Source organism: Procambarus clarkii, chromosome 22 (assembly GCF_040958095.1).
Source record: "Procambarus clarkii isolate CNS0578487 chromosome 22, FALCON_Pclarkii_2.0, whole genome shotgun sequence".
NCBI classification, from domain to species: Eukaryota; Metazoa; Arthropoda; class Malacostraca; order Decapoda; family Cambaridae; genus Procambarus; species Procambarus clarkii.
Genome location: NC_091171.1, coordinates 47,885,313 through 47,900,472, shown reverse-complemented (window position 1 = coordinate 47,900,472; position 15,160 = coordinate 47,885,313). Strand labels below are relative to the sequence as shown.

At 51.1% G+C, this 15,160-nt stretch overlaps 1 protein-coding gene across 1 annotated transcript; it reads right to left on the bottom strand.

Annotated features, from left to right (window-relative positions):
• Positions 1-11,097: 11,097 nt before the first annotated feature.
• Positions 11,098-14,705, bottom strand: LOC123761225 (uncharacterized). The gene is made up of 3 exons (XM_069329282.1): positions 14,682-14,705; positions 14,157-14,400; positions 11,098-12,494 (listed from the first exon to the last, which is right to left on the bottom strand). Exons 1-3 carry the CDS (start codon positions 14,703-14,705, stop codon positions 11,098-11,100), a joined length of 1,665 nt encoding a protein of 554 aa, XP_069185383.1.
• Positions 14,706-15,160: the final 455 nt, after the last annotated feature.

The following is a 15,160-nucleotide window of genomic DNA, read 5'->3' as shown; positions in this document are numbered from 1 at the left end:
GGTGGCCTAACCCAGTGTGTACTGAACTTGAGTGGATTGTAGTATAGTTGAGTGGGGCGTCCCCACAGAGAGGCTGTGCTCGCAAGCAGCTGTCAGCCGAAGGCATTTGATGGTAGCCGAAGGCAGTTGATGGTAGGTGCTGGTAGTATTTCTTCATTCTTGGGTCTTCATTGGTCTTCAGACCTCAGCGCTCCTCCCATTCTTTCCTCCTTCTTCCTGTAGTTTTCAGCAAACTTGTATCGTTGTTCTTTTTGGGTTTCACGGAAGTCGTGGCTGTCCTACTTATCGTTGACATTGTTGTGCTGTCGTTCGAGGTTGTAGGCGCGGTGTCCAGTAGCAAATCATCAGGTGTGTAGTGAACCTTCCGCCGAGGAGGGGATGGTGTTCCCATTGAGACATCTTCATCTGATGAATTAGTTGAATCAAAAGCTGAAGCGGAATTCATTGAAGGTTGAATGGTAGCATGTCGTGGAGAGGGTTGCTGCAACTACAGCTGGAGTAGAAGGTTCAGTGGGCGTATCCGTGGTTCGTTGAACATCGGTAGTAATCTTCGTAGAAGTGGAAGGAACGGCTGGAGGGTCGTCTTCATCTACTGGGTCAAATGGCTGGTCAACAGCAGGTGTTGCAGGCTGTGCAACTGACGAGGCCGTTTCCGTTGATGGTGAAGGCACCCGCCCTGCAGGAAACACTGTCTCAGGAACTCTGAATATTGTTAAGCCGTTTGCAGCATACAGTGAGTTGAGGGTTGTGACGAACATACTATTGTCTGACTCAGCAAAACACAGCAGAGCAGGTATCAGACCAGCGTCTGAAGTAGGTCGATAATTGGGATGCTGAAGACGTTGGGTCCCCAATGAGGTGGCTGGGAGGTCCATGGCCGGAAGGCCTCGCCTGGCAGAACAGGAAAATCTTCTAATTAGTTGATGGGTTCTGGAGGGTTGGGGCGGGCGCTGGCTGAAGCGGCGTCTCTGGTGGTGGAAGAAGGTCTCCTCGTATCAGCCATTTTTTTTATCTTCTCTTGTCGACGTGGGCAACGGTGGGAAATAGCGACATGGTAATCACCGCAAAGCAGACAACGCTGAATATTCGCCTTGCAAATGGAGTAATGATGGTCTTCTGCGCAGACGCTGCACTTGCTGACGCGCTCCGGACAATCCTTAGTGGAGTGTGTATACTTGTAACACTTGAAGCATTGTTGTAGTTCGTAATAGCGTTCCTTCTTGATCATAGATGATGGAATCTTGACTCCCAAGCACTGGATCCATTGAGTGGCAGCAAATTCCGCTTCAGCTATGGTGGCGTAGGTCAGCTTCATGGCCGCGTTCTTAGGGGTGACATGGATGTTGGTTGGTACCCACGTGGTGGGGGGGGAGAGGGGGTTCTCCGCTTCAATTGCGTCCACAAGTTCTTGAAAGTGTCGGTTGAAGAGCCAATTGTTGGATCTCCTGATGAAGACCAATCTCAGCAAGGTAGCGGCGAGAGAATTCAGAGGTGATATGCACTTCTCGGAGTGCATTGTGGATGGGAAGTGATTCAAAGTGGTCGATGTTATCCTCCTTTGAGTAGAAGAGAATAACCTCCGTATCCTCCTGAAGGAAATCAACTGGCGTGACGTTGGTGGAGGTGGAGAGGCTTTGCAGTAGGGTGGTCATGCTGGACGCATGGTCGTCCCAAATGGTCGCCCTCAGTCTCTCTGGAAGGTTCTCTTGGCTTTGTGGTGCATGATACCTCTCGATCAGTACCAGGCCAACTAGACATTACTGAAGAAGGCCTTCCGTCTCTTCCCGGTATAAGAAACCAGATTAAAGCGTTCCTGTTTGTTGTCTAGCAGAGCGGATACGTCTGCTCCCGATGATCGCCAAGTGAAGAATTGTTGGAAGTATTTGTAATTGATTGATTGATGAAGATTAAGCCACCCAAAAGGTGGCACGGGCATGAATAGCCCGTAAGTGGTGGCCCTTTTGACCCATTAGCAGTATCAAAAGATGATACTGGAGATCAGTGGAGGCGCAACTGCACCCTGCGTGACGGGAGATGTCTCCCGGACCAAATGGTGACCAAATGGTGAGTATTTTTAAAAGTTTCTTTTGCTTTATATATGAACGGAAGCACTGATGCTAATAAATATGTGGTGTGTTATGGAAATGCTAATATAGGTTTGTTAGATATTGTTATGATCTAGCTTGAGTTTAGTGAACGACTTGATTTGGTAATTGAATAGTATTTAATTCGACGTGGTAATTGTCAAAACAAACTATAAATAAATGTGTTTACTATGATCGATATAAGCTGTTTTTCAAAAGTAAAATAGTTACCCACTGATTGCGGCCCTTTTCATTAATTTGCATATTTTCGGTATAAAAAATCGTAATTTAAAACTCCAAATATGTGAATTCTGCTAAAAAATAATGTCCAAGAGTCATATTTCCGATATTTTGAAAACTGTAGGTCAATTTGGGAAAATTTCGCCCATCGGCGTCATCACTAATTTGCATACAGTTATTTTCATATATTCGGTATAAAAAGTTGTAATTTAAGAGAATAATTACATGATACAACAACAATAAAAAATAAAATAGAATTAAAAATAGAGATAGAGGGGAGTGAGAGACAGGAGTGGGGGGGGGTGAAGTAGACCCGGACAGAGCCGGGGATCTCCCTAGTCTATACATATAAGGGTGTTTGTTTGCCTGTCTCTCTGTAGAACGTTAGATGCCAGGTGCTTGGGGCGAGCCTCACCCAACTTTGCAGGGTGAATGGTATGGAGTATGGGACAGATATAGGCTGGACGGGTCCGGTCACATTGGTCATGTTAAAACAGGGTCGGCCCTAATAGTGACCTGACCCCCCCCCCCCCCCCCAACATGATCGATGAAAGGTAACTGGCAGAGTCCCTAGAGTTATTCACTGGAAATAATGAATGTGAATTCATTGTTACAGTTACTGAGAGAGAGAGGGATAGAAGGGGGGGGGACGGGGGATGGTGGAGTGGTTGGGATAGGGGAGGGGAGGAGGGAGATAGGGTAGAGAGGAGAGGGAGAGTTTGGAAGAGAGGTGGAGATAGGGAAAGAGAAATGAGAGAGAGCGGGAGATAAGGCATGGGATGAAAGGGAGGTGAGAGACCCGAGCGCAGCCGGGTACTCCTTCTAGTAGGGTTATAAACCCATGGAGCCGCCTACCTGCCGAAGTCGTAAATGCCGAGTCATAAGTACAGCTCAAAATCCACTTGGTAAAAAATCATTAGGAAAATTGGGGGGGGGGGTTGGTTGGTTACCTTGAGGTTACCTTGAGGTGCTTCCGGGGCTTAGCGTCCCCGCGGCCCGGTCGTCGACCAGGCCTCCTGGTTGCCGGACTGATCAACCAGGCTGTTGAACGCGGCTGCTCGCAGCCTGACGTATGAGTCACAGCCTGGTTGATCAGGTATCCTTTGGAGGTGCTTATCCAGTTCTCTCTTGAACACTGTGAGGGGTCGGCCAGTTATGCCCCTTATGTGTAGCGGAAGCGTGTTGAACAGTCTCGGGCCTCTGATGTTGATAGAGTTCTCTCTCAGAGTACCTGTTGCACCTCCGCTTTTCAATGGGGGTATTCTGCACATCCTGCCATGTCTTCTGGTCTCATGTACTCACCTAGTTGTGTCTGCAGGATCGAGCATTGACTATTGGATCCCGCCTTTTGAGCATCGGTTGTTTACAGCCGATGCCTTACATTCAGAACCCATGTTGATGTTTGTTCACAAACCTAATGTTCTCCAGGTGTGCAACCAGTCGTAGCCTAATTATTCTTTCCAGTATTTTACAGGGGATGCTTGTCAGTGACACAGGTCTATAGTTAAGTGCCTCCTCCCTATCACCTTTCTTGAAGATCGGCACGACATTTGCCTTCTTCCAGCAACTGGGTAATTCTCCCATATCATCATCATGTGATGTTATTTCTGTGTGCAGGTTTGGGACCAGCCCCTCTAATATTTTCCACGTGTAAATTATTATGTACCTCTCCCGCCTGCGCTCAAGGGAGTACAGTTTTAGGCTCTTTAGTCGGTCCCAATAGTTTAGATGTTTTACTGAGTGGATTCTAGCAGTAAAGGATCTCTGCACGCTCTCCAGGTCAGCAATTTCTCCAGCTTTGAAAGGTGCTGTCATTGTGCAGCAGTACTCCACTCTAGAGAGCACAAGCGTTTTGAAAAGTATCATCATCGGTATAGCATCTCTAGTGTGAAAAGTTCTTGTTATCCAACCTGTGTTTGGATAACACAGGTTGGGAGTTTGAAGTTGGGTTATTTGAGGGGGAGTTTGAAGGAATAACCCTCCAGAGTTATTAGGTCTTGAGGTCTTAAGGTCATATAGGTCTTAAGTCCAACACCAGGAACACGTCCAGCATCAAGAGCAGTACAGGTCCTGAACCCGTACAGTACTGCTGGAGGCCCGGTTCCCGTCAATAGGATGGCTGTCCGTTTTAATCTGCTTAAACAGACAGGAAATACACAATGGACGGCTGGAAGAGTCAACTGGTCTGGCGTTCCTAGTGTGACGAGGCTGTCGAGGTCACCTCAGGTAAAAGGTCACCTCAGGGAGGGTAGTGAAGCAGTGAAAACTGTGTGTGTGTGTGTGTGTGTGTGTGTGTGTGTGTGTGTGTGTGTGTGTGTGTGTGTGTGTGTGTGTACTCACCTAGTTGTGCATGCGAGGGTTGAGCTCTGGCTCTTTGGGCTTCTGGTTTGGTTTGGTGGTTGTGTGGGTGTCAGAGTGGTTGTGTGGGTGTCTGAGTGGCTGTGTGGGTGTCAGAGTGGTTGTGTGGGTGTCAGAGTGGTTGTGTGGGTGTCAGAGTGGTTGTGTGGGTGTCTGAGTGGCTGTGTGGGTGTCAGAGTGGTTGTGTGGGTGTCAGAGTGGTTGTGTGGGTGTCTGAGTGGTTGTGTGGGTGTCAGAGTGGTTGTGTGGGTGTCTGAGTGGCTGTGTGGGTGTCAGAGTGGTTGTGTGGGTGTCAGAGTGGTTGTGTGGGTGTCTGAGTGGTTGTGTGGGTGTCTGAGTGGTTGTGTGGGTGTCTGAGTGGTTGTGTGGGTGTCTGAGTGGTTGTGTGGGTGTCTGAGTGGTTGTGTGGGTGTCTGAGTGGCTGTGTGGGTGTCAGAGTGGTTGTGTGGGTGTCAGAGTGGTTGTGTGGGTGTCAGAGTGGTTGTGTGGGTGTCTGAGTGGTTGTGTGGGTGTCTGAGTGGTTGTGTGGGTGTCTGAGTGGGTGTGTGGGTGTCTGAGTAGTTGTGTGGGTGTCAGAGTGGTTGTGTGGGTGTCAGAGTGGGTGTGTGGGTGTCTGAGTGGTTGTGTGGGTGTCAGAGTGGGTGTGTGGGTGTCTGAGTGGGTGTGTGGGTGTCTGAGTGGCTGTGTGGGTGTCTGAGTGGGTGTGTGGGTGTCTGAGTGGTTGTGTGGGTGTCTGAGTGGTTGTGTGGGTGTCTGAGTGGTTGTGTGGGTGTCTGAGTGGGTGTGTGGGTGTCTGAGTGGTTGTGTGGGTGTCTGAGTGGTTGTGTGGGTGTCTGAGTGGTTGTGTGGGTGTCTGAGTGGGTGTGTGGGTGTGTATAGGGTATGAGGGTCAACTGGAGAATGAGTGAGAGCGCCCTGACCGTGGCTGCCACCAGTGACTGTGGTGGGGAGAGAGTGGTCCAGTCATCTTAGGAGAGCGGTAACACTGTAGGTCTTGTGGTGAAGCCTCAGCTCCTGGGCCCCCGCCGGCGGCACACGCTCCCCCCGCCCTGGAGCACCCTATGTGTCCACCAACACACCTGGTGACAATAACTCCCGTGATACAGGAACACATTGGCAGTAATGTGTCCTGGCTGACCAGTAGGCTCTCGTAGAGTGCCCTCGATGACCATAAAGTCGCAGGGAGCAGGTCCGGACTCGGGAATTTCACCTTTGCGCCTAATTCAAGGTCTTGCCTACCAATGCCCGCTGTCATTTCCGGGGAGGATCAACACCGCGATTAGATTTATTTCGTGTATAGGTTCACCGGTCGGTGAGAATAGTGTTAAACGCTACTCTCACACTCAACCTCTTTTGTTTTTCCCCCCCGGGAAGTATAGCACAGCGATATATCAGAGTAGGGTTGATTTTGTGAGGTTTGGTTAGGTTTATATAGCATATATAATTCATACATGTCATGACTGATGTATCATCCAATGGTATACATGTTACAGGATACGTGATGGGTCACATGGGGCCCTTCTGGGTGTAATTATGTGTCCTATTTGCTGGGTCCGAGTGGTTGTGCTCACCTAGTTGTGGTTACGGCGGTTGAGTTTTGGGATCTTTGGTCCCGCCTCTCAACGGTCAATCTGCTGGTGTATAGATTCATGAGCTCTGTCATATCTGTCTGTGTCCCCTTGTGCGTGTACCACCCGTGTTAAATAGTGGTTGTGTGCGTGTCTGAGAACACACACACACACACACACACACACACACACACACACACACGCGCGCACACACGCAAACACACACACACACACACACACACACACACACACACACACACACACACACACACACACACACACACACACACACACACACACACACACACACACACACACACACACAGTGATAAGGCAGTGATGTGGTGGAGGCTGACTCCATACACAGTTTCAAATGTAGATATGACAGAGCCCAGTAGGCTCAGGAATCTGTACACCAGTTGATTGACGGTTGAGAGGCGGGACCAAAGAGCCAAAGCTCAACCCCCGCAAGCACAAATAGGTGAGTACACACGCACACACACACACACTTGGGGGTTGACATCACGCCAGACCTGTCTCCTGCAGCCCATATCAAGAGGATAACATCAGCGGCATATGCTAGGCTGACCAACATAAGAACGGCATTCAGAAACTTGTGCAAGGAATCATTCAGAACTTTGTGTACCACATATGTTAGGCCAATCCTGGAGTATGCAGCCCCAGCATGGAGTCCATATCTAGTCAAGGATAAGACTAAACTGGAAAAGGTTCAAAGGTTTGCCACCAGACTAGTACCCGAGGGGTATGAGCTACGAGGAGAGACTACGGGAATTAAACCTCACTTCGCTGGAAGACAGAAGAGTTAGGGGGGACATGATCACCACATTCAAGATTCTGAAGGGGATTGATAGGGTAGATAAAGACAGTCTATTTAACACAAGGGGAACACGCACTAGGAGACACAGGTGGAAACTGAGTGCCCAAATGAGCCACAGACATATTAGAAAGAACTTTTTTAGTGTCAGAGTGGTTGACAAATGGAATGCATTAGGGGGTGATGTGGTGGAGGCTGACTCCATACACAGTTTCAAGTGTAGATATGATAGAGCCCAGTAGGCTCAGGAACCTGTACACCTGTTGGTTGACGGTTGAGAGGCGGGACCAAAGAGCCAGAGCTCAACCCCCGCAAGCACAATTAGGTGAGTACAATTAGGTGAATACACACGCACGCATGCACGCGCACACACACACACAAAGAAGCTCTCCAGGGGACCCAGTGGCCGAGCGGACAGCACGCTGCACACGTGATCCTGTGGTCCCGGGTTCGATCCCGGGCGCCGGAAAGAAATGATGGCCAGAGTTTCTTTCACCCTATGCCCCTGTTACCTAGGAGTAAATAGGTACCTGGGAGTTAGTTAGCCGTCACGGGCTGCTTCCTGGGGTGTGTGTGTGGTGTGAAAAAAAAGTAGTAGTAGAAATAGTTGATTGACAGTTGAGAGGCGGGCCGAAAGATCAGAGCTCAACCCCCGCTCAGCTATTCTTTCTAGCTGAACTTTGAAGTGAAGTAAATAACTAATTACCCAAAATAGCACCAAGCCGGGGAGACGACCTAACACCATATTGAATTGAAGTAATGTTTTAGCATTCACGGCTTGGGCGGGTAGGCGGTTCCGTGGGTGAACAAGCGCCTGTGTTCTGTCCCAGACTGTGGCTTGTTGAGCACCAGGCCGGCGCCTCCTTCCAGTGTTTCATCTGATCTTTTAATTATAGAAGTTGTCGAGATCAACATCCTCCAAACTGTTCACTATTTTAAAAGTTTTGTTGAGGAGACCCGCCCTGTTATGTCTGGGGGAGACCCGCCCTGTTATGTCTGGGGGAGACCCGCCCTGTTATGTCTGGGGGAGACCCGCCCTGTTATGTCTGGGGGAGACCCGCCCTGTTATGTGTGGAGTGTAGTGTTGTCAGTCCTGTGGTCCTCCACCCGTCCTCCTCCTCCCACAGTTGACGCATTTCTGGATTTTTTGTTGCTCGGTGTTGATGTACTTTCTCCAGAGCAGCTATGTCCTTCTGAAGGTGAGGTCTCCATGCTGGGGTACAGTGGTGCTAGTGTCTCCATGCTGGGGTACAGTGGTGCTAGTGTCTCCATGCTGGGGTACAGTGGTACAAGTGTCTCCATGCTGGGGTACAGTGGTACAAGTGTCTCCATGCTGGGGTACAGTGATGCTAGTGTCTCCATGCTGGGGTACAGTGATGCTAGTGTCTCCATGCTGGGGTACAGTGGTGCAAGTGTCTCCATGCTGTGGTACAGTGGTGCTAGTGTCTCCATGCTGGGGTACGTGGTGCTAGTGTCTCCATGCTGGGGTACAGTGGTGCTAGTGTCTCCATGCTGGGGTACAGTGGTGCTATTGTCTCCATGCTGGGGTACAGTGGTGCAAGTGTCTCCATGCTGGGGTACAGTGGTGCAAGTGTCTCCATGCTGGGGTACAGTGGTGCTATTGTCTCCATGCTGGGGTACAGTGGTGCAAGTGTCTCCATGCTGGGGTACATTGGTGCAAGTGTCTCCATGCTGGGGTACAGTGGTGCAAGTGTCTCCATGCTGGGGTACAGTGGTGCAAGTGTCTCCATGCTGGGGTACAGTGGTGCTAGTGTCTCCATGCTGGGGTACAGTGGTGCTAGTGTCTCCATGCTGGGGTACAGTGGTACAAGTGTCTCCATGCTGGGGTACAGTGGTGCTAGTGTCTCCATGCTGGGGTTCAGTGGTGCAAGTGTCTCCATGCTGGGGTACAGTGGTGCTAGTGTCTCCATGCTGGGGTACAGTGGTGCTAGTGTCTCCATGCTGGGGTACAGTGGTACAAGTGTCTCCATGCTGGGGTACAGTGGTGCTAGTGTCTCCATGCTGGGAAACAGTGGTGCTAGTGTCTCCATGCTGGGGTACAGTGGTACAAGTGTCTCCATGCTGGGGTACAGTGGTGCTAGTGTCTCCATGCTGGGGTACAGTGGTACAAGTGTCTCCATGCTGGGGTACAGTGGTACAAGTGTCTCCATGCTGGGGTACAGTGGTGCTAGTGTCTCCATGCTGGGGTACAGTGGTGCTAGTGTCTCCATGCTGGGGTACAGTGGTACAAGTGTCTCCATGCTGGGGTACAGTGGTGCTAGTGTCTCCATGCTGGGGTACAGTGGTGCAAGTGTCTCCATGCTGGGGTACAGTGGTGCTAGTGTCTCCATGCTGGGGTACAGTGGTGCTAGTGTCTCCATGCTGGGGTACAGTGGTGCTAGTGTCTCCATGTTGGGGTACAGTGGTGCTAGTGTCTCCATGCTGGGGTACAGTGGTGCAATAGTCTCCATGCTGGGGTACAGTGGTGCTAGTGTCTCCATGCTGGGGTACAGTGGTACAAGTGTCTCCATGCTGGGGTACAGTGGTACAAGTGTCTCCATGCTGGGGTACAGTGGTACAAGTGTCTCCATCCTGGGGTACAGTGGTGCAAGTGTCTCCATGCTGGGGTACAGTGGTGCAAGTGTCTCCATGCTGGGGTACAGTGGTGCAAGTGTCTCCATGCTGGGGTACAGTGGTGCTAGTGTCTCCATGCTGGGGTACAGTGGTGCTAGTGTCTCCATGCTGGGGTACAGTGGTGCAAGTGTCTCCATGCTGGGGTACAGTGGTGCTAGTATCTCCATGCTGGGGTACAGTGGTGCTAGTGTCTCCATGCTGGGGTACAGTGATGCTAGTGTCTCCATGCTGGGGTACAGTGGTGCAAGTGTCTCCATGCTGGGGTACAGTGGTGCTAGTGTCTCCATGCTGGGTTACAGTGATGCTAGTGTCTCCATGCTGGGGTACAGTGATGCTAGTGTCTCCATGCTGGGGTACAGTGGCACAAGTGTCTCCATGCTGGGGTACAGTGATGCTAGTGTCTCCATGCTGGGGTACAGTGATGCTAGTGTCTCCATGCTGGGGTACAGTGATGCTAGTGTCTCCATGCTGGGGTACAGTGATGCTAGTGTCTCCATGCTGGGGTACAGTGGTGCAAGTGTCTCCATGCTGGGGTACAGTGGTGCTAGTGTCTCCATGCTGGGGTACAGTGATGCTAGTGTCTCCATGCTGGGGTACAGTGGTGCAAGTGTCTCCATGCTGGAGTACAGTGGTGCTAGTGTCTCCATGCTGGGGTACAGTGGTGCTAGTGTCTCCATGCTGGGGTACAGTGGTGCTAGTGTCTCCATGCTGGGGTACAGTGGTGCTAGTGTCTCCATGCTGGGGTACAGTGGTGCAAGTGTCTCCATGCTGGGGTACAGAGGTACAAGTGTCTCCATGCTGGGGTACAGAGGTACAAGTGTCTCCATGCTGGAGTACAGTGGTGCAAGTGTCTCCATGCTGGGGTACAGAGGTACAAGTGTCTCCATGCTGGGGTACAGAGGTACAAGTGTCTCCATGCTGGAGTACAGTGGTGCAAGTGTCTCCATGCTGGGGTACAGTGATGCTAGTGTCTCCATGCTGGGGTACAGTGGTACAAGTGTCTCCATGCTGGGGTACAGTGATGCTAGTGTCTCCATGCTGGGGTACAGTGGTGCGAGTGTTGAGAGCGGCACCAGACACCTGTACACTTATTTTCCCCTTCCTATTTCTCCAGAAATCGTAGTGTCATCTGCGAATTTGACGACGTGGTTTCGTAATATCATCAGTGGCATTGATGAATACGGCAACAGCATGATTCGTCCCCAAGATGGCCCCCTGGGGGTGGTGGGGGGAGTGAGGGTGGGGGTTGAGAGTGGGGGGTTGGGGGTGGTGAGGGAGGGGGTGTGGGGTAGCGTGGGGGGGATAGGGGGGGGAGAGTTGATCACATTTCTCCGGTCAGATATATTTCCATATATTACGAGTCTTTGCTTTCTTTCGTTTAACCATTTCGTTTCATCCGTTCTGGCACTCTACGATTTATGCCGGGTAGCTGTAATTTCCTGGGTAGTCTGTCATGTGGTACTGGAGTACTGTCTACTGGAGGACTGTCTACTGGAGGACTGTCTACTGGAGGACTGTCTACTGGAGGACTGTCTACTGGAGGACTGTCTACTGGAGGACTGTCTACTGGAGGACTGTCTACTGGAGGACTGTCTACTGGAGGACTGTCTACTGGAGGACTGTCTACTGGAGGACTGTCTACTGGAGGACTGTCTACTGGAGGACTGTCTACTGGAGGACTGGCTACTGGAGGACTGTCTACTGGAGGACTGTCTACTGGAGGACTGGCTACTGGAGGACTGGCTACTGGAGGACTGTCTACTGGACGACTGTCTACTGGAGGACTGTCTACTGGAGGACTGGCTACTGGAGGACTGTCTACTGGAGGACTGGCTACTGGAGGACTGTCTACTGGAGGACTGTCTACTGGAGGACTGTCTACTGGAGGACTGTCTACTGGAGGACTGTCTACTGGAGGACTGTCTACTGGAGGACTGGCTACTGGAGGACTGTCTACTGGACGACTGTCTACTGGAGGACTGTCTACTGGAGGACTGGCTACTGGAGGACTGTCTACTGGAGGACTGGCTACTGGAGGACTGTCTACTGGAGGACTGTCTACTGGAGGACTGTCTACTGGAGGACTGTCTACTGGAGGACTGGCTACTGGAGGACTGTCTACTGGAGGACTGGCTACTGGAGGACTGGCTACTGGAGGACTGTCTACTGGAGGACTGGCTACTGGAGGACTGTCTACTGGACGACTGTCTACTGGAGGACTGTCTACTGGAGGACTGTCTACTGGAGGACTGTCTACTGGAGGACTGTCTACTGGAGGACTGTCTACTGGAGGACTGGCTACTGGAGGACTGTCTACTGTAGGACTGTCTACTGGAGGACTGTCTACTGGAGGACTATCTACTGGAGGACTGGCTACTGGAGGACTGTCTACTGGAGGACTGTCTACTGGAGGACTGGCTACTGGAGGACTGTCTACTGGAGGACTGGCTACTGGAGGACTGTCTACTGGACGACTGTCTACTGGAGGACTGTCTACTGGAGGACTGTCTACTGGAGGACTGGCTACTGGAGGACTGTCTACTGGACGACTGTCTACTGGAGGACTGGCTACTGGAGGACTGTCTACTGGAGGACTGGCTACTGGAGGACTGTCTACTGGAGGACTGGCTACTGGAGGACTGGCTACTGGAGGACTGGCTACTGGAGGACTGGCTACTGGAGGACTGTCTACTGGAGGACTGTCTACTGGAGGACTGTCTACTGGAGGACTGGCTACTGGAGGACTGTCTACTGGAGGACTGGCTACTGGAGGACCTGGACTTGAATAGTGGCTAGTTTCCAAATAAATATGATCGGGTTTGTAAGACAAGATTAATTTTGAACACAATCATGTTGTGTTTATTTTCCAATATTCATTAGATTATCCAATCAATTATGACTACTGGACTAGCCAATAGTCTTCCAACAAAAAAGAAACCGAGCATAGTAGCATAGTTCAGCAACGAGAGATATGATAATAATTATCATATCTCTCGTTGATATCATATCTATCATATCTATAATGTTTAAGTATTATTAGGCCTATCGTTGCTTAACTATGTTCGATGTTTTTGACTTGTGTGAATGGCTTGTCGAGGTGTTCAATAAGCGACGTAGATTTCTATAATCTATATAAATTAAAAATGTAAATGTTCGTTTGTTCAAAATCGCTAATCTCCGAAAGTTCTTCACCGATAATTCTTCACTTTTTTCAGTGATGGGAACTTCAGATCATTTGATGTTCCCAATTTTCTGATGGGGACATCAGGTCATTTGGGAATGCTTCGGACGAGGGAGTGGGGAATGATGGGGAGGACGAGGGGGACGAGGGAGTGGGGAATGATGGGGAGGACGAGGGGGACGAAGGAGTGGGGAATGATGGGGAGGACGAGGGGGACGAGGGAGTGGGAGATGGTGGGGAGGACGAGGGGTACGGAGGACTGGGAGACAGGGGGGAGGGCTGCTGAGCCACAGCACCGTGTGGCCGGGTACAGCTAGTTATATATATTTCTGCCTTGACTCCACTGCAAGATTGATATTTGTTATCAATATTGAAAAAAAATGGCCAGCAATAAGCCTATTCATCTTAAAATTAGTTTCTTCTCTAAAAAAGTGAGACATAGAGCTGTGGCGTCATAGAGTTACTCTACAGGCGGGAGGACCCGGCCCACCTGCCGCCGGCCTTTGCATAAAAAGTACTTTAATAGATGAACTTTTGAAACCAATACATCAATTTTTTTGTTCAGAACACGAGGTTATAATATCATTTCCGCCATATTGTGTGGTGTTGGAGAAGGGTGAAGGGGAGTGTTGGTGGGTGGAGGGGAGTGTTGGTGGGTGAAGGGGAGTGTTGGTGGGTGGAGGGGAGTGTTGGTGGGTGGAGGGGAGTGTTGGTGGGTGGAGGGGAGTGTTGGTGGGTGGAGGGGAGTGTTGGTGGGTGGAGGGGAGTGTTGGTGGGTGGACGGGAGTGTTGGTGGGTGGACGGGAGTGTTGGTGGGTGGAGGGGCTGGTGGGGGAGAGTAGCAGTGCCTGGCGGGGGAGGGAAAATAACCTTACCTAGTATTCCAGGTACTTCACACTACTTCTTCCTTCTTCCAGAACATTCCGGCCGTCGTCTGGAGTGGTGCTGACGGAGACAACACAGGAGGTACAAGTTCCCTCTCCGTCTATACCAGTCTTCCTTGTCTCTCACCGAGAAAATCAACTGTAACTCAGCGGTGATTATCTCAGCGATATTTATCACGTTAGTGTGACTTGTGTTTCTCGCATGCATCTGTGCTTCCACCTGTGTCCCTCGTTCTGGTGTCCAAAGGTCACTTTTCTTATCTCTGATACCTGTCTCGTGGTATATCTTAGGATCTTCTCAAGGTTCTCTTTGTCCTTTATTAGTGTGGGTTCCAAGCTGGTGCTGTATACTCATAGGTGGTATTGTCTTACTGGTCTTCTCGCCCCCTCTACTAAACTTCATTCTTGTAGTCCTCTTCAGGCCCTGCTGTAGCCTGTCCAGGTCCTTCTGTAGCCTGTCCAGGTCCTTCTGTAGCCTGTCCAGGTCCTTCTGTAGCCTGTCCAGGTCCTTCTGTAGCCTGTCCAGGTCCTTCTGTAGCCTGTCCAGGTCCTTCTGTAGCCTGTCCAGGTCCTTCTGTAGCCTGTCCAGGTCCTCCTGTAGCCTGTCCAGATCCTCCTGTAGCACTATGTAGTCCTCTTCAGGACTTACCACTCACATCAGTTCATCACCGTCAACAAACAATGCCGTGACTAGTCCTACTCCTTCCCAACTACTCCGGAAGATCATTTACATAAGCCAGGAAGAGTAGTGGACCGCATACCGGCCCTTGCAGGACTACCCACTTTCTGTCTTCCTGTGTGTGGACACTTCCTCTCGCTCTCACTGCAACCTTCTGTTTCCGGTTTGTCAGGTACTCTCTAATTTACTCTAGTTTCTACCCTGCCACCCCAGCCTACTTTTTTGCGACATGTCTTGTTCATCAACTTTTAGCGGAATGCCAACTGAGGTGGATGGGGGGCGGAGGCGTGTTGTGGTAGGAGAGGGGTAGTGGTGGTAGTGGGGGGGGGCGTGTTGTGGTAGGAGAGGGGTAGTGGTGGTAGTGGGGGGGGCGTGTTGTGGTAGGGGAGGGTAGTGGTGGTAGTGGGGGGGCGTGTTGTGGTAGGAGAGGGGTAGTGGTGGTAGTGGGGGGGGCGTGTTGTGGTAGGGGAGGGTGGTGGTGGTAGTGGGGGGGGGGCGTGTTGTGGTAGGGGAGGGTAGTGGTGGTAGTGGCGGGGGGCGTGTTGTGGTAGGGGAGGGTAGTGGTGGTAGTGGGGGGGGCGTGTTGTGGTAGGGGAGGGTAGTGGTGGTAGTGGCGGGGGGCGTGTTGTGGTAGGGGAGGGTAGTGGTGGTAGTGGCGGGGGGCGTGTTGTGGTAGGGGAGGGTAGTGGGGGGGGGC

Bases quoted from the DNA above. Each gene is read 5' to 3' on its own strand.
- LOC123761225 (XM_069329282.1), bottom strand. From the start codon at position 14,705: ATGAACAAGACATGTCGCAAAAAA. The intron at 14,401-14,681 runs GTAGGCTGGGGT...ATAGTGCTACAG, and splicing joins ACAAGACATGTCGCAAAAAA to GAGGATCTGGACAGGCTACA. The intron at 12,495-14,156 runs GTAAGACAATAC...ATTCAAGTCCAG, and splicing joins TAGAGGGGGCGAGAAGACCA to GTCCTCCAGTAGCCAGTCCT.